Genomic DNA, 18014 nt, shown 5'->3' with positions numbered 1-18014 from the left:
CTTATGAGGCATATGGAAGAGAAGCAATGTGGCAGCTTAGCTAACAGCATGGCCTCTGGGATCAGACTGGATCCAAATCCTGGCTCTGCAACTCGCTAACTGTGTAGCCTTGAGGATATTCCTTAAACACTATGCCTCAGTTTATTCATTTTCAGGCAACAGTCATATAGGATAAGTTTACTGTGAGGATCAAATGAGTTAGCTTGGTACAGAGTAAATAGTAATTAGGCTTTAGGTCATGTTATAAATTGGTATACATAACATACTTTAAGACTGCATATTTTTCCTTCATCGATTCAGGAAATGCTTCTCAGCACAGTAGCCAGCATGTTTTTGTTAAAATGTAAACCAGATCATGTCACTCATCTCCCCATAACCTTCCTTTTTTAAAAAAATTAATTTCTTTTCGGCTGCTTTGGGTCTTCATTGGTGCGTGTGGGCTTTCTCTAGTTGTGGCGAGCGGGTGCTACTCTTCATTGCAGTGCATGGGCTTCTCATTGTGGTGGCTTCTCATTGCGGAGCACGGGCTCTAGGCACGTGGGCTCAGTAGTTGTGGCACACGTGCTCAGTAGTTGTGGCTTGCGGGCTCTAGAGCACAGGCTCAGTCGTTGTGGCATACAGGCTTAGCTGCTCCGCGGCATGTGGGATCTTCCCAGGCCAGGGCTCGAACCTGTGTCCCCTGCATTGGCAGGTGGATTCTTAACCACTGTGCCACCAGGGAAGTCCTGCTCATGACCTTCTAAAAGCTTCGTATCTCACTCAGAGAAAAAGGCTAAAGGCTTTATAAAGGTGTATACATAGGGTGACCATGCTTCCTATTTTTTCCAGGAGTCTTGGTTTATGGCTATTGTCCAGATGCAATTATTGATAGTGTCTACTTTCACTCTCAAAGCATCTTGGTTTGGACAATAAATTATATGGTCACCTATTGTTAGGCCCCACGTTATCTGCTTCTCCCTATCACCTGCCCTAAGCCAGTATCCCTGTGATCTCATCTGTTACTATTCTCCTCCTTCCACTCAACCACCATGGTTTCCTTGCTGCTCCTTTAACCCTCCAGGCACATTCCTGCCTCTGGGCCTTTGCACTTGCCATTTCCTCTGGCTGGATGCTCTCACTTTGGATAGTGGCACGGTTTGCTCCTTTTAAGTTCTAGTTTTTATTCAGTGTCACCTTGTATTGAGCTCTTCTTCAGCCACTCACACTAAGATGAATACCCTCTTCCTCTTCTTTTATTTCTCTTCCCTATTTTACTTTTCTCCTTAGCAGTTATCTCACATACTATATATTTACTTATTAACTTGCCTGTTGTCTTGTTCTTCTACTAGAATGCAAACTCCACGAAGACAAGGATGATTGTTTTTCTTCACTGCTATTTCCCCAGTAACTGGTATATAGTAGGAGCTCAATAAATATTTATGAATGAATAAATGAAGAACATTCAGAGAAGAGAGACCTGATGTAACTGAGTAACCAAATGGCCAATCAATTGCCCATCCGCATTACTTTCTAGTATAAAATTTGATCTAAAAAATATTGGGTTGGCCAAAAAGTTCAGTTGGGTTTTTCCGTGAGATGTTACGAAAAACCAAAATGAACTTTTTGGCCAGACCAATAATAGGACTCCCGTGTTTAAGATAAGTGTTATGAGAAGCATGATTTGAGTAGATTCTGTTATCTATCCTAGTCTCCAAGTAAGTCGTGATGGCAAAAAATGTGGATGAAACTTTTAGAGAAGTTTAAATTATACAAAGTAACCTCTAAATTTCCACATCCACAAAAATGGTATTAAATCTGAGGGCACACTTGATTTTTCTTCTTGAGTTCAGGATCACTGGGGATTTCAAACCTTCCAAATTTAAATAAATATTTTAGAGCATGTGGTTTTGTAAAATCTTTGATGTTCAAATTTAAAAATAAGGCTACCAAATATTAACATTGAATGATATGTTCAGTTCTATTATTGAGTTTAATTTCAACTATTAACTTTATAATGAAGGAAAGTTTTTCCAAGAAAAACTAGACCTAGTTAAAAATAAAACTGTAGCTATAGAAAGCAGTTACTCTAGCTCTCAAGAGAATACGGTAGCTCCAGAAAGCAGTTGTAGAATTTCTGGCTGTATATCAAATTTATTTCGACAGAATTTCTTAGAACATTCCTTACCTAACCACTCTAGTCTTCAAATCAACTTCAGAGACAGTAAACTTCATACCTCCTTTCATTTTAGTTCACACACGCTTTACACGAACTGTATAAACTTTGTGTGATAATAAAAAAATAACACTCACATGCTAGCAACTCAAAAGATAAAGACACTCTAGAAATATTTCAGAATAAAATAGCCAGGACATCTGCTTTTACTGCAGAGTGCTGGAATTACTGCAACATTACACACACACACACACACACACACACAGAGTGTATATGTGAAAATTCTTTTCTCAAAAGTAAAACATTTAGGCATCACTATTATACAGCAACCTCTTCTGTGATCTGAAGTGTCTGATGGAGGAATATCTTCAACCACGATGCTTTACACAGCCCAACACCTTCCTAATGAGAAGGGGACTGAATCCATCTCTCCCTCCTCAGCCATGGGAACGATCTTGCAGTTACGGATGGTTTCCATCCCCCATCCTTGAAACGGGAATAACTGTGCTGTGAACCAAATGCTGAGGGCTAGCCCAGTAACCTCACATGAGAATAATTACTTAACAGGACCATGAGAGAAAGCAATGAGGTTCCCAGACACAGGAAACGAAAAGTCAGAAGGGGAGGTAGAGTTGGAGAGGGTTCTGAAGCCTTTCCAGACAGCAACTTCCTTATAACAAACAGCAAGTTGGGTAATAAATGTATCACTCTGTTATTTTATATGTACATATATCCTTAAGTCAACTGGTTAGCATAATGAACTTTTGCAATGTGCTTGTGTTTTAGCCGTGCTAGAAGATCAACATGTTTCCTGTTCTCTAAATTAGTAACTAAAATCTTCTGTGATATGAATGTTCATTTTGATATTCCAAATCACTTGTAGGTTGAATATTTCAATCAAAACCACAATTACAACTATGCTCAAAAAATGCATATTGCACAGAAATCTTGAAAAGTGACTCTTCAATTGGTTATATGTACCGGAGAGAGAGGAAATCAAACAATATGATTCCGGAACCACAGAACAAGAACTCTTGACTTCTAAAGACAAAGGGACAAGGGGAAAACAACTCTAGGTTGACAGATTTTTCACAGATTTATGGACCCTGAGACATCCCTGGTTTGCAGGAAAAAAGTAGAGATTCAGTGAATTCAAAAAGCAAGTCTGCCTTTAGATCCGGAATTGCATGGGAGAAAAACATTCTTACAGAGGCAAATAGAGTATTTGAGCAAAATGAGTATTTTGCTCATGCATCAAATATTTTGAAAGCTGGGCACAGTGCTGGATGTGGAGATACAATGATAAATGAGAATCATGGCAGTGTGCCTCAGGGGACTTGCAGTCTAGTGGGGCAGACAGGCAAGCGAATTGGCAGGGACAACAGAGCGTGTGTTAGATGCTCTTAGGGGGTTACTAGAGGGTGTCATGGAAGCACACGAGAAAGGCACTGACCTAGTCTATGTTAGGGATACTTGCCAGACAAAGAGGTGCTTCAGCTGAGATCTGAAGAATAAAGTGGAATAAGCCAGAGAAGGCATGAGGGAAGATATTCAAGGTAGAAGGATCATCTTGGTACTCTTGGTTAGCTGGAGTGAAGAGGGGTAGATGAAAAACATGAAGAGAGAGGTGCCTGGAGATGAGGCAGGGTCAGAGCTATCTAACAAGACACGATGAGCTGGAGTGCAATGCACCTTCAAGGGACAGAGAGCTTGGTGAAGGGACACATTTTCTCTCTTAAAATTCAGGGAATACAGTTTCTATGCCTAATTTTACGATTATAGTGCTATTACTGGAATGCCTGAGAAAGGCCTGTTTTTATTTGCTTGATGATGAGTAAAAGGCAAACATCTATCACATATGCAACGGCATGTAACTGGATCAGCTTGGGGGAGTAGTATGTGCAGACCACAGATAATACCCTATGCCTTGTCTGTAAACAAAGAATCCCTCTGACAAATCAACATCATCACCATCATCAATATTTTAATTTGAAGGTCTCAGAAAAATCTGGTTACAAGTATATTTTAGTGCTCCCTTCAGGAGCACATATACTAAAATTGGAATGATACAGAGAAGATTAGCATGGCTCCTGGGCAAGGATGACATGCAAATTTGTGAAGTGTTCCCATATTTTTTACTTATCTATGAAACAGAAACAGACTCACAGACATAGAGAACAGACTTGTGGTTGCCAATGGGGAGGGTGAGTGGGGGAGGGATGCACCGGGAGTTTGGGGTTAGCAGATGCAAAGTATTATATATAGAATGAGATAAACAAGGTTCTACTGTATAGCACAGGGAACTATATTCAATATCCTGTAATAACCTATAATGGAAAAGAATATGAAAAAGAATATATATATATAAATGAATCACTTTGCTGTACACCAGAAACTAACACAACATTGTAAATCAACTCTACTTCAATTAAAAAAAAGAAGTTAATTTTAATCATATCAAAAAGCATTAATTGAACAGCTACTATGTTTGAGGCATACAACTTAAATGTTGTGATATGTGTTTATTACAACATATATATGTGTTTCTTGATGTGTCAAGAAACAACTTTTGTATGGCTGCCCCAACAGGATGGATCCCAGTTGCACAAGATGTCAAAGGCTGTGTGAATATGGAGATAAACTGGCTTTGTGTGAATGTCTCTGGTTTCCACATTGCTCAGATCCTCTGCCAGAGCAACATATTGGGAATCTTGGCTTTTCATTGCAAAATATTCCTGATAATTTCATACAGAAATTTTGTTTATTTTTCATCGTTGTCCTCAGGAAGAGGTGGTTGCTTAGAGTAGACTAAAGTAGTCAACAGCTGATTACTGGATGTATCACTGGCTGCTTCGTTTGTTCTCAGAGATCTGCTTTACCCCACACACTAAGTGGAGACATTATTCATCTACAGTATTATCTATGACGTCACTGGTTCCAACTCCCTGCTGTGCCAACATTTCTATGTCAAGTCGTTGGGCTCAACTGCCTCTCTCTTCCCATGACCATCATTCTCATCCTCTCCATTCTACTTCTCTCCTACATATATTTCTCCACACTTCTGTTTCCACTTAAGAGGCTAAGGTGCGGTGGTTTATGGGCATATCCGTGTGCACACCTGGGTGACAGTTATCTTGAAAGCACATGACACCAAACTTTGGCCCACCCATGCACAAACATCACTTTTAGGGTTTCCACTCTATTCAAAATTAAAACCCATCTCCCTATAGATGACACTCTAGCGCATAAATAAATCATTAAAGAATATGATTATTAAATTCTATACTTCTAATCTATATTGGCATTTAGTCATTGGGGGGCATTTTTGGATTCTAAACACAGATACAATGCTTTAATTATTTTGCCATTGTAATGAATGTAAATATTTTATATACAGATTAATCTACTTGCCTAACTTTTTGCATTCCTTGAAAATTCAGGATATCAGATAGTGTAATTTCTTGACAAATTGAATCCATCATCAGGTTAGGTTACAAGTGTGAACATTTGAAAGGGTCTACTAACTCCTTTTCCTTCCTCTCTCCTGGTTTTGTCAGTCTGCTCATGAAATTAATGATATGTTTTTTGCACAATTCCAAATTAGAGTAATCCTTTGATAAATAATACCATTTCTTTAACATTGCCATTTGAAAACCGAGAAGGTAATTGGCATTTATTTGCATCTTTTGGTTCCTTCTGGTTTACATTTTATTGTCTCAGACTGTCCAATTTTTATCACCAGGTAGTGTATGTATGTGTGTGTGTGTGTGTACGTGCATGAGTGTAAACAAGGGCTAGAGGAATTTCTCTCCACTTTCTGGGTTATTTCTTCTCTATGAAGTGTATATAACTCCAGACCTAATTCATTTTTTAATTTAGGATCTGTACATGCTTCAGCAGCAGCAATTTGGCGACTATATCCAGCCTCTCTGAGAATGACATTTAGGGCAGAGAATGTTACTTAGGGGTAGTGATGACATTTGGACAAGAGCTGCACATGCGTGTTAGGAACCAGTAAGAAGCAGGAGCTCTTGGGGGTTTCTGAGCAGAGCAGCACTCGATAAGTACAAGCAAAGTCCAGTACAGCCTGGCAGAAGAAGTCCTGAAGCTATAGAGATCAACTAGGAAACTTGGAAATTCAGATGTGTAGTGAACCCCTCTTCCATGCCCACAGACGATCCAAAGCTACCCAGCACTAGCTGCACGGGATAATGACAGAACAGAAACAGCCTAGCCATCTGATATACTTGCTGCATTGATTTTCAGTTGTGTTTTACAGCATATCAATATATGAAACAGTTTCAGTACAACTCTTTCAAAGTGAGAGAAAGATAATAAAATGTGAATAGAAAGAACACTTTATCATGTGCTCTCCTTTTTCTTGTAATATTACTAGAGTCTAATCAGCAAGTCTCACTTGCCCCAAGATTCAATCTTCATACTACTTTCACTCACTCTGACTCTAACCTAGCTCAGTGCAATGTTCTCCCTCTGGAGACACCTTAAAACTGAGTCTAAAAGCAATTGATAGAATTGTTAAACACAACGACCTGTGCAATTTGAAAACTTATCTTTCTTTGACGAACATAGCAGATCTTTTAAACCATTCTTCTTTCAACCTAATTCTAATAATATGGGAGATAAAGAAGCTTCATGCATCCCTTTAATAGAATGTTCTTCAAGTCTATGCATTTTTCATCAGTACCTAAACATAATGGTAAAGTGAGACTGGATGGCTACTACTTTGCCCTGCAATGCAGAGGTAGCTTGACATGGTCAGAGGGATCCACAGGTCTGATATATGAGACTCCAAAGCATCAGACTCTTAGAGCAGGAGGCAGCTGTGGAGAAAAGGCATGAGGACCTAGAGCACACATTGCTTAGAAGGATTTCTCTTGACTCTCCTGGGCAGAAGTCAGAGAAACAGTAACATCTTATGGTTTCCTAACCTAGAGGAATGGACTGCCAGGAGGAAGTAGAAATAACGCTCAAATATTGTGAGGCTTTTCTGTTCGCTCCAATGCTTTTCTCTTTTCCTCTGGAAGAAGATTGAAATGACTAAAGAGTATTTATTTCTTTAACCCCAAAGGTTTACTTTCTAAAATTAATGTTGGTTAAAGGACTCATTACATGAGTTTTAGAAAAACAGGAATTATACAAATGTACTCCTGCTATGAAAAAACACATCAAACTGTCCACATTGTTGAGAACTACAATAAGGTATATAAAGTATTGGATTCCCAAGATGGAAAAATCATAAGGTCAAATAAGGAAGTGTCAGTTTTTTTCCATTGTTGTATGAATGTAAAACAAAGTTTTATTGGAATTTTCACCAAATTTGGAGATATTTCAGATGATCTGACTTAAAATGTTGCTACGGAATAGAAATGAAGTTTAGTCTCGTGAATAGCATGTAGCACCTCAAAGAGATAAGCAAGGCTCCTTCTCAGCAGATATGCTTATGTCAAAAGCTGCTTTTGCACATGGTCAAATGGGAATTATTAATCAGAGATGGTTATGTTATTTTCCTGAGCCATAATGGGTTGGTTAACTAGTTGTGTAAGTGTGAACAAAAAATGTTTAATACCCCGCACTGTGATTGTGAATGAGTCATGTCAACATTTTCAAATCTCTTATTAAAGAGAGATGTCCTGAGGAAGTCGTGTTGAGTATGTGTAATATTTCACTAAGAGAAAATCAAAAACTTTTTAAAAGAAAAAAAGTTCTGTAGCATATGCTAAATATTTAAAATTATTTACACATTTTCAATTTTGCCTCCTAATTTGGTTCTGAAATCCTGCTTTGAGTTCAAACAGAAAACACATGTATTCATGCTCTTCTGTGGAAAGAGATGGTATGTGATTTAAAAAATTTTTCTTTTTAAAAAATTTTTGGCCATACTGCGCGGCATGTGGGATCTTAGTTCACTGACCAGGGACTGAACTCATGCCCCCCGAGGCCACCACTGGCCTGCATTGGAAGGTGGAATCTTAACCACTGGACCACCAGGGAAGTCCCTTAATTTCCCCAATTTTGTCTAATTTCCCCAATTTTGCAAACAGTGTATTGGAGTAATTTTGCGATGATTTTTCCTTGTAATGTTCAAAATTTTCATCATTGTTTTCATCTTTATGGTTAGACCACTGCTTTTTCTGGTAGGCTAGTATCATTTCACCACAGTTGGAGTGTATCTACTTGAAACCAAGAGGCTACTATTTCACTTAAAACTTATCATGTCTTCAACTGACAAACTTTCCATTTCAAGTCATATTTCAGAATATTCTTGCTCAGAATAGTTTTGTTTCTACAGATAATACATAGAAGACAAAAAACTAAAGGCTGAGGAAAGTGTTTTCCCTGTGCTAGGAATAAAGACATTTCTAAAACATCTGACACAGATGATGAAATTTCATTTGAATTTTAGCTCACTTGAATTCTTGCAGCAATTTCCCCCACACAACCACTAGACCAAATATGGAATAACTAATTCCTTTTGGCTTTAGTTGTTTTGGTACTAACTAGTCCCTAGAGCAAGGTGATCACACCAACAGTGGGTGAGTTCTCTTCCTCTCCCACTCAGGCTCTAACTTTGATTGTCTTTGGATCCTTGTTGCCTAGCTCTGCAGCAGGCACACAGTAGGTGCTCCATGAATGTAAGCTGAAGCAATGCGGGAGGCAACAGTAAACTGATGCTTTTAGTAATGCTGCTCAATGAGGTCACCACTGGCCTGCCATCTCGTGCACCCGTTATCCCTAAGTTGCCCTAACTGTGGAAGCCAGCATGACCTTTGCCTTCAATCATCCAGACAGTCAAAATAAAATAAGCCCTTCTCATTTCAAGCCATACTATGGATATCGGGCTTCCGAATAGCATCACATTGAAAAGGTAACCGAAACTGAAGATAAATTTATTTTAAGTACTTTTTGGGCTCAGCAGGTCTTACCCTGGAAATGGAATGTCAGAAAAATCCAGTGATCTTCCCCAGATTGCCCATCTACCCAGCAAGCTCACGGCTGGCATGAGAATCCCATTCATGCAAGACCATGACTTTGAAGAGTCATCCCTGAAATACTATTTTGTTAACAATTAAGTTAGAAAGTCAGTGTCACATTTAACAAACAATAAAAATTTCAAATGTCACCCAGTTTTAAGAGAGTAGAAATGGGTCTCAGTAAAAATACAGACTGAAATTCCAAAGGACAGAAAAGTCTGCAGCACCTCTCTCAACTGTGGAATCAGAGCATATGTTCCAACCTGCAAATGCATTTGTGGTTACTTCCTACCTTAAATACATTGATAGGGAGATCAATGACCACATAGATAAGGTCTCCGAGGGCAAGGCTGGCTATCAGTGCGTTGGGGCCATTCCTCATGCACTTGTTCTGGTAAATGATCCTGAGCAGGGTTGCATTCCCCACCATTCCCACGATGAAAATAGTACACGATATCACAGTGTTAATGTATTTGAAAGCTGAAGTAATCTTAGTCTGCTGTGGGCAATAGTTGTGCATTGAGCCATTGCTGGGGAGGGCCAAATTCGTGGGTCTATGTGTGGTAACCATGAAGCTGAGTTCTGTCCCACGAAAAGTGGTGAAATCGTCCACATGGGTGCTTAGATTTGTGCTGTAGCTCTCAGGATTATCACTGATGACACATCCAACCAGCGCCAACCCAAACAACACCCTGAGGCAAAAGGTTTCCATCTTGATGCAAATTTGAGGAAAGGTCTCTTATTCTTTTGCTTTGACAACCTTTTTTTTTTTTTTCTACCTGAAAAGAGAAAAGAGAAAAAATAATTTTGGTTACAAAATCCAGCTGCCAATAAGACTGTAGTCAATGATAATTACTGCTTCAATTAAAAAGCAGGATGTATCTGGTAATTAGATAAGATATATCTGTGTCAGGTTACCCCATGGAAGAACAAAAGAAGCAAAGATCAAAGCTCTACTAGGGCAAGTTATATCTCTGTATCCTGCCTCTATCTCTGTCTCTGTCTCTCTCGTTTTTGTCCATAGCTATACTTACATCTAGATTATAATATGAGGACATGGCAGTTTTTCCTTTGAGTAGCAGAGAAGAAGTTACATTACACCTAGGCTGATAGAATGAATTACAAAAAATCTTCACGAGTTGAGATAACAATATTTTAGTTATTTTTTTTCTCCATTACACCTAGGCTGATAGCCTGAATTACAAAAAATCTTCACGAGTTGAGATAACAATATTTTAGTTATTAACGGAAGAGAAGAGACATTATATGCTGAGTGAAAGTTATGTAGTATTAAGGCATAAAATCACCAAATTCTGTAATTAACAATTCAGTATTCCAACATGTGTGCTGTTTTGCCAATGGCAAGTAATGAACATGAAAATAACATGCAGTTCAGGTAGCCATTTGAAGTGTTATGAAATGTTCATTTAAAAACAGAACTCTGATTAACACCATCAATACATTTAACAGTCTTAGTCATTTAAAAGTGAGATAGTTGATAAAGACCAAATATTTATTTTATTGAAAACCTGGATGATTACTGTGTACAATCAACATCTTCTGACAGGAGTTTTTCTGCTCTTCCATTCGTCAGAAATTATTATCAGGATATATGCCAATGAATGAAACTAGGAGTAACAGACTTTCTCAGGCCAGGCATACTATTTGGTTTTCCAAACATCCTTTATACGTCCTTTAAACATCCTTTATAGCTACATTGATTATGACCAGTCACTGTGCTGAGCACTTCACATGCGTGATGCCCTGTATTCCATACAATGACCCTCTGAAGCAGATACATGGTTCCATTATAAACACAGGGAAGCACAAGGTCAAGTAGCTTGTCAAGGCCATAGCTGGTGTGGTGCTGCTGTGATTCAAAGGCAGGTTAGTCTGACTTTGAGCCTGAGCTCTTAACCACTAGACCGTACTGTCTCTCATTCTCATGACTTCTTAGCATCTAAAGTGTTTTAACAATGTTTCCAGCATTTTGAAGAAGCAATAGACTTTGGAGGTTGGTTAGATATTTTCAAAAGACCTTTTCATTGTTTTGTTTTGTTTTGTTTTAGTCACTTGCAGAGAGCAGTGGTCCTTCTTGTTCAGGAAGTCTAGGTTTCTACTTGAAGAAAAGATGCTGGGAAAATGAGGGAGGTTGGTGGTAACACAACAATTAAAGGTAAATAAAAACGGCTCTTCCCGTTTTAATATTTTGTATATTTTCTGTGAATTTTTGTGAATCTTTAAAATGAAGGCCATAAGCTCATTTATGATGATGTGGTGTGTGTGTATGGTGAATACACCCAGGTCACAATTTAAATTTTAAGAATTGTGTCCTTTTGAGTCTATTCATGGTTTTAGGAACTCTTAGGAATTTTGACAGTTATCTTGGTTATCAACAAAGTTTAGGGCTTAGTCGATATATGGATGAAATAAGATTTATTCAAGTTGTACAGAAGGTCTAAAATAAATATAAGGTGCAAATACTGCATACTTCTGCCTTCCCCAGAGATTACCCCCCAGGAACCTGAATTAATAATAACATTTTACATATAGTATTAATCTATTATATACAGTATTTGTTGTCAGACTTGAGCTTTACAACTCTAGGTAAGCAGGGACAATATCATGAGGAAACTGAGCCTTGAAGAAGTTGTCACATTTTTGTGGCCAAGAAATGGCAGGACAGGTAAAACACCTCACTCTACTTTGCTCATAAGACTTGACTCAGTCAAGCCTTAAAATATCAATTTTTCTAAGCTAGGGTCATACTGGGCATACAGTTCTGCCTAGACTTAATTATAAGTAGTTTGCAGTTTTTTGGGTTTTTTTTTCCTGCTTCTTACAGTTTGGAGTAACATTTGACCAAATGTTGATAGACCTACGAAACGCCACTATTTCCATTCCACCGTGGAGACCAGAACTCTAAGAACAAAGCATATTGTCATCCTCCCCTTCAGATCAGAGATGGCAAAAAGGAAATCCTTCAGTATTTTGTGCTGTTTAATGACTAAAGCCTCCCAGTTGCCCAATAGGAATGAACCTTCAGAAAGAGTTTTCTTAAAAGTAAAAGAGAGAAGGCCTTTTCCAGAAATGGAATGGCTCTTTGCCCATCAGAGTCTGCTAGGAGGCTATTTCGTGAACTGACCTGTCTATCTATGGTGGGTTGACACCACTCACAAAAGTACCACTCGTGTTTGAACGTCAGCACATTGGTTTGCTTGGTGAGCTGATTACCTCAGGAGCTGAGAAGTCTTATCAAAGCTGTGGGTTCTTATCAAAGTGTGCGCCAGCTACCATGAAAACTACTTTCTTTCCCCTCCAAGAAGGACGCCACCACGGAAATCATTTCTGAAGACATCTCTTTCAGCTCTCTACACATATGAAACTGCAGAACTAAGGGATACCTGGCAAAGGCACGTGGCTGCCATGCCATCATTGGGTGAAAATACAAAACCAAAGGAAAAAACCCTTTCAAAGGCATGTTCCTCCAAGCTTATTTCTCTAAGTCACGCTGTACTTCAGATCATCAGTCATAATCAGTCATAGCTCTAGTGAAGCACCTCAGGTTCAGACCTGAAGGACATGGTTTATAGATTCAGCATTCTTCATATTTGGGGTCTAAGGATTTGCTGGAGTTCAAAAGCTACCATTAAGGGCTTCCCTGGTGGCACAGTGTTTGAGAATCCGCCTGCCAATGCTGGGGACACAGGTTCGAGCCCTGGTCCGGGATCCCACATGCTGCAGAGCAACTAAGCCCTTGCACCGCAACTACTGAGCCTGTGCTCTAGAGCCCACGAGCCACAACTGTTGAGCCCGCGTGCTGCAACTACTGAAGCCTGCAGGCCTAGAGCCCGTGCTCTGCAACCAGAGAAGCCACCGCAACGAGAAGCCTGCACCACAGTGAAGACTAGCCCCCCACCCGCCTGTGCGCAGCAACAAAGACCCAATACAGCCAAAAATAAATAAATAAAATAAATTTATTTTTTAAAAAAGCTATTATTAAGCAAGAGGACTGAATCCTTTGTGCTTTAACAGTTTAACATCTCAGACTCCCAGGATCAAAGTTCACTCGTAATTAGCAATTTGGAAATTCCGACCTTACCCACAAGGCAAGAGTTTAGAGCAGGTAATTTACAAGAAACGACTGCCAAGGTGTTTCTCAATTACTTAACACAAAACAGAGGGAATGGGAGGAGTCATAAATATCTACAAGAGGAGGAATAAACCAAATAAACTTCGAAATAAGTTTTTTTGGTGGGTCTTGCTCGGTGGGTAAGAAATTAGTAACTCTCCTGACTGACAACGCCTGACTTTAATATGCCTCCCAGCCCACCCCCCTCCGCCGTCTGGTCTATCCGGGAACGCCATTAGGATGGTGTAAACGGAGGCTGATTATCGGGAAACAGCCCTTGTTCTCGGCACGTGAAGGGCAACAAGTGTCCATGAAAGGAGGGCACAGAACAAAACGCCCAGACCTCCACGGGCAGGTTTCCAAACTCGTTGCCCTGGGGGTTTTCCAGACACATCTGTTCCTCACACCCAGTGTCCTTGGCTACCCTTGGCATGACCCGGGCGTGCGGGAGAAGCAGGCTGCGGAGCAAACTTCACAAGTAGGCTCTTGAGTCAACAACAAGGGCGTGAGGTTCCACAAAGTTCTCGCAAGCCTCGCGGAAAGGGAGACCCGGGGAGAACTGCTGGTTTTCTTTTGACTAAAAATCCGACGCCCGCCTGGGAAGGCTGAGGGGCTTTGGATCAGTTTCCCAAACCCCCAACGTGACCGGAGCGCACCCCGACCAGGAAAAGCGCCCGCGCCGCCTCGCGCCCTCTGGCAGGTGATGCCAGCCCTGGTGCAGGAGGTGCAGGCGCCGGGCTACAACGCTCCAGGCTCGCCTCTCCTCCCGACCGAAGGGCCCGCCGGCGTCTCCCCTACCCAGCTTGGGACCCCTAAAGAAAAAGAGTTGCACCGACCGTGGAGCTCGGCGGGCGCGGACGGCTGCCCGGTCCGCGCGCGGCGCCTGGGCGAGAGGAAGCCGAGACGGCGAGGGTGGGTGGCGAGTGTCCCGGGCTCCGGCGCTGCAGCGGCCCCGGCTGCACCACTGCCTCTGCTTCGCAAAACTTCCTGGGCACGGCTTCTCTGGGGAGGTCCTCCCCGAGCCGCCCGCCTCCAGCCACCCGGTGGGATGGAGCTTCTCCACCTCCCGTCCGCAATCGCCAGACCAAAGGGATGACTGTGCGCGCGCACGAGGGCTCGCAAGAAAATGCAAACTCCGGAGGAACACGCCTCCCGTCTGTCCTCCCCTTCTCCCAAAGCTCCCAGACCTTCTACTCCACTCTAGGGCGGCAAGAATGTCCAAACCTTCCAGCCCTCCAGGGATGCAGCCACTATAAAGCACTAGGCTGCCGCCCCCTCCCAGGCCCTGAAGGGTAGGAGTCTTTTTAACTATTTCCTTTCTGAAATGAAAGTGGTGGTGATGGGACGGTGATCGAGGAGGAGGGTAGTTTAACAGACAAGACTCAGAACTGAGGAAGGCCTTGCAGAGAAAACTTTCCTTTCCCAGTAAGTGCAGGCAGATTTGATCTGGAGGGAGCGACTGCAGAGTCAGGATCCGAGCGTGGTTTCTGCTCTGCGTTCCCTGCCCCTTTGCTTGTCTTGTACGTTCCCCCTTAAGCTTATAGCAAGTAAAAGAGCCAACGTGGACAGCAGTTTACTGGATCAAGGACGTTTTGTTTCTATCTTGTCCCTTGAAGCCAGCACCCCAGGGCTACCTAGTACTGGCCCAGGGCAAAGCAGGAGCCCCTGGAGAGATTGTGGAAGGGTCCAGTATGTGGCTCCGAGAAATCCATGATTCCTCAAGAAATCCAAGCAGGGAGGATGCAGATGCTGCAGAAGGTGGGTTTCAACATGTCTATACCATAGAGAGTTTATCCTAAATGGGGTTGTGGGAGAGGAGATGAGGGACAAAGGCCATTGCCTGTGACAGGTGAGAAAAAATCAAGGCCCCTTGAAAAGGAAACCCTTGTACATTGTCGGTGGGAATGTAAATTGGTGCAGCCACTGTGGAAAACAGTATGGAGGTTCCTCAGAAAACGAAAAAATAGAACTACCGTATGATCCAGCAATCCCACTCCTGGGTATATATCTGAAGAAAACTGAAAACACTAATTTGAAAAGATACATGCACCCCAGTGTTCATAGCAGTGTTACTTACAGTCACCAAGATATGGAAGCAACCCAAGTGTCCATCAATAGATGAATGGATAAAGAAGATGTGGTATATATATATATATATATATATATATATATATAATGGAATACTACTCAGCCATAAAAAAGAACAAAAATTTGCCATTTGCAACATGGATGGACTTGGAGGGTATTATGCTTAGTGAAATAAGTCAGACAGAGAAAGACAAATACTATAGGTAATCACTTATATGTAGAATCTAAAAAATAAAAAAAACTACTGAATATAACAAAAAGGAAACACACAGAAATAGAGAACAAACTAGTGCTTACCAGTGGGGAGAGGGAAGAGGGGAGGGACAAGATAGAGGTAGGGGATTAAGTATAAACTACTATGTATAAAATAAATAAGCTACAAGGATATATTATATAGCAGTATTTATATATTATATAGCAGTATTATATAGCAGGGAATATAGCCAGTATTTTATAATAACTTTAAATGGAGTATAATCTTGAAAAATTGTGACTCACTATGTTGTACACCTCTAACTTATATAATATTGTAAATTAACTATACCTTGTTAAAATCACAATATGAGACAATATTTAATAACCTGAGTAAATGTTCAATATCAAGAAAAGAATAAGAATAAAACATTCTATGGAAAAATATAATCGAGGGCTCCTTAGAGAAGGCCTTGCCCGGGAGTCCTTCAATGCATTGCTGGTATGAGGCACATTGTGCAAGTGTGAGTTTGGAGTCACATTATATTACAGACTGTTCTGATTACCAGCTGCAGCTAAAGAAAATCACCCTAAAATGGTAGTGGTTTAAAACAACATACCTTAGTCATCAATCTGCAATTTGGGCGGGACTTGGCTGGAACAGCTTGTCATCTTTGCTGGGCCTGGAGGCTCCACTTCCAAGAGTTTGCTTTCTTGGTAATGAGTGTTAGGTTTTCTCTCTGTGTGTCTCCCTGCAAAGTGGTTTATGTTTCCTCACAGCATGGTGGCTAGGTTCCAAGAAGGAGTGTCCCAAGAGACAGGAAATGGTAGCTGCCAGTTTCTTAAAGTCTGGGCCTAGAAACTGATATAGTGTCACTTCTGCGAATTCTATTAGTGAAGCAGTCACAGATCCTAGATTCAAGGTGAGGGAATACAGACCTCACCTGTCAATGCAAGGCGTGTCAGAGGATTTGAGGGGCATTTTGTAATGCTATCAAAGAGATCCACAGAACACCACTGTTGAAAGGGACCTTAATAGTCACCTAGTCCAATGGGCTGGGTATTACCCTGTGCGTTAATCTGTTCTATCTACAGCTTCCTCACATTGAAGAGTTGGCCAGAATAATTAATAGCTTTTATAAGTGCCTTTGTTTGCATTAAAAAAAAGGTGCCCCTTTAGGCACAGGGCTTGGCAAGCTGACAATATTTTCAGGGAAGAAGAAGTCCTACACCAGCGTTCAAACCTTGGCATGTGGAACGTGTGCTGGTTTTTAGCCCCCATTCACCCTATGACCAGACACACTTGGACAGTCCAACCTGCACAACTGAACATGGCAGTCTATCCAGTCTTTGGTAGAGCACATCTATCAGCCTCTACCTCCTGGGACAGCTCATCCCACTGTGTTGCAGGTCTAATTGTTCAAGGTCTTTTCTTCATACTCATTAGGATGGCTATGATCTAAAAGCAGAAAACAAGTGTTGGTAAGGATGTGGAGAAATTGGAACCCATGTGTGTCGCCGATGGGAATGTAAAATAGTGCGGCAGCTGTGGAAAACCATTTGGAAGTTCCTCAAAAAATTAAACAGAAAATTACTGTGTGATCCAGCAATTCCATTTTTGAGTATATACCCAAAATAACTGAATGCAGGGACTTGAACAGATATTCATATACTTATATTCATAGCAGCGTTATTTACAATAGCCAAAAGATGGAAACAACCCAAATGTCCATCTATGGATGAATGGACAAATAAAATGTGGTATATATATGTCACCTGAAATATTATTCAGCCTTATAAAGGAAAAAAATTCTGATACATGCTACAACATAGATGAAACTTGAAGACATTATGCTAAGGAAAGTAAGTCAGATCCAAAAGGAGAGCTATTGTATGAATCCACTTATATGAGGTAGTTAGAATAATAGTCAATATCTTAGAGACAGAAAGTAGAATGATGGTTACCAGGGACTTGAGGGAGGGAGGAATGAGGGTTTATTGTTTAATGGGTTTCAGAATTTCAGTTGGGGGTGATGAAAAAGTTCTGGAGGTAGATGGTAAGGATGGTTGCACAGCAATGCGAATGCACTTACTGTCACAACCATACACTGAAAAATGGTTAAAATGATAAGTTTATTTTAAGTATATTTCACCACAATAAAAGATATTCTTAAGAGATATGGGAACATATGTATATGTAGAACTGATTCACTTTGTTATAAAGCAGAAACTAACACACCATTGTAAAGCAATTATACCCCAATAAACATGTTTAAAAAAAAAAAAAGATATTCTTCCTGACATTAAGCTGAAATCTGTCTCCCCATAATATTACCTTTAGATTGGCCCTATAAGTTCATGAAAAGTTTTCTGTCTCTTCTGAGAAAGAGCTTCAGATATAAACAAATATGTTTATGTGCATCACCAGCACAGATCTGCCTTTATAAGACATTGGGGT

At 40.6% G+C, this 18014-nt stretch overlaps 1 protein-coding gene and 1 non-coding gene across 5 annotated transcripts in view; one reads left to right on the top strand and one right to left on the bottom strand.

Annotated features, from left to right (window-relative positions):
• EDNRA (endothelin receptor type A) overlaps nt 1–16273 on the bottom strand; it is a 62343-nt gene extending 46070 nt beyond the window's left edge. For 3 of the 4 annotated variants that reach the window (XR_003795616.1, XM_029235541.1, XM_029235544.1), the window contains exons 1-2: nt 14113–14455; nt 9437–9923 (exon numbers count right to left, since the gene is read on the bottom strand). Coding sequence is in view for 3 of the 4 variants with exons in the window: in XM_029235541.1 (XP_029091374.1) it covers nt 9437–9856 (420 nt within the window). In the remaining variant the exon portion in view is untranslated. Of the gene's footprint in view, nt 1–9436; nt 9924–14112; nt 14456–16176 lie in introns of those variants that run through there. The other variant, XM_029235543.1, reaches the window with a different exon arrangement.
• On the top strand, nt 4181–4287 carry LOC114903312. The gene has a single exon (XR_003795699.1). It is a non-coding gene; the product is annotated as a U6 spliceosomal RNA (small nuclear RNA).
• Nucleotides 16274–18014: the final 1741 nt, after the last annotated feature.

This window comes from Monodon monoceros, unplaced genomic scaffold (genome assembly GCF_005190385.1).
Source record: "Monodon monoceros isolate NGI ecotype Baffin Bay Population unplaced genomic scaffold, NGI_Narwhal_1 Super_Scaffold_20, whole genome shotgun sequence".
Classification (NCBI taxonomy): Eukaryota; Metazoa; Chordata; class Mammalia; order Artiodactyla; family Monodontidae; genus Monodon; species Monodon monoceros.
Note: the sequence above shows the minus strand (reverse complement) of the source record. Positions and strands in the feature narration are given on the sequence as shown.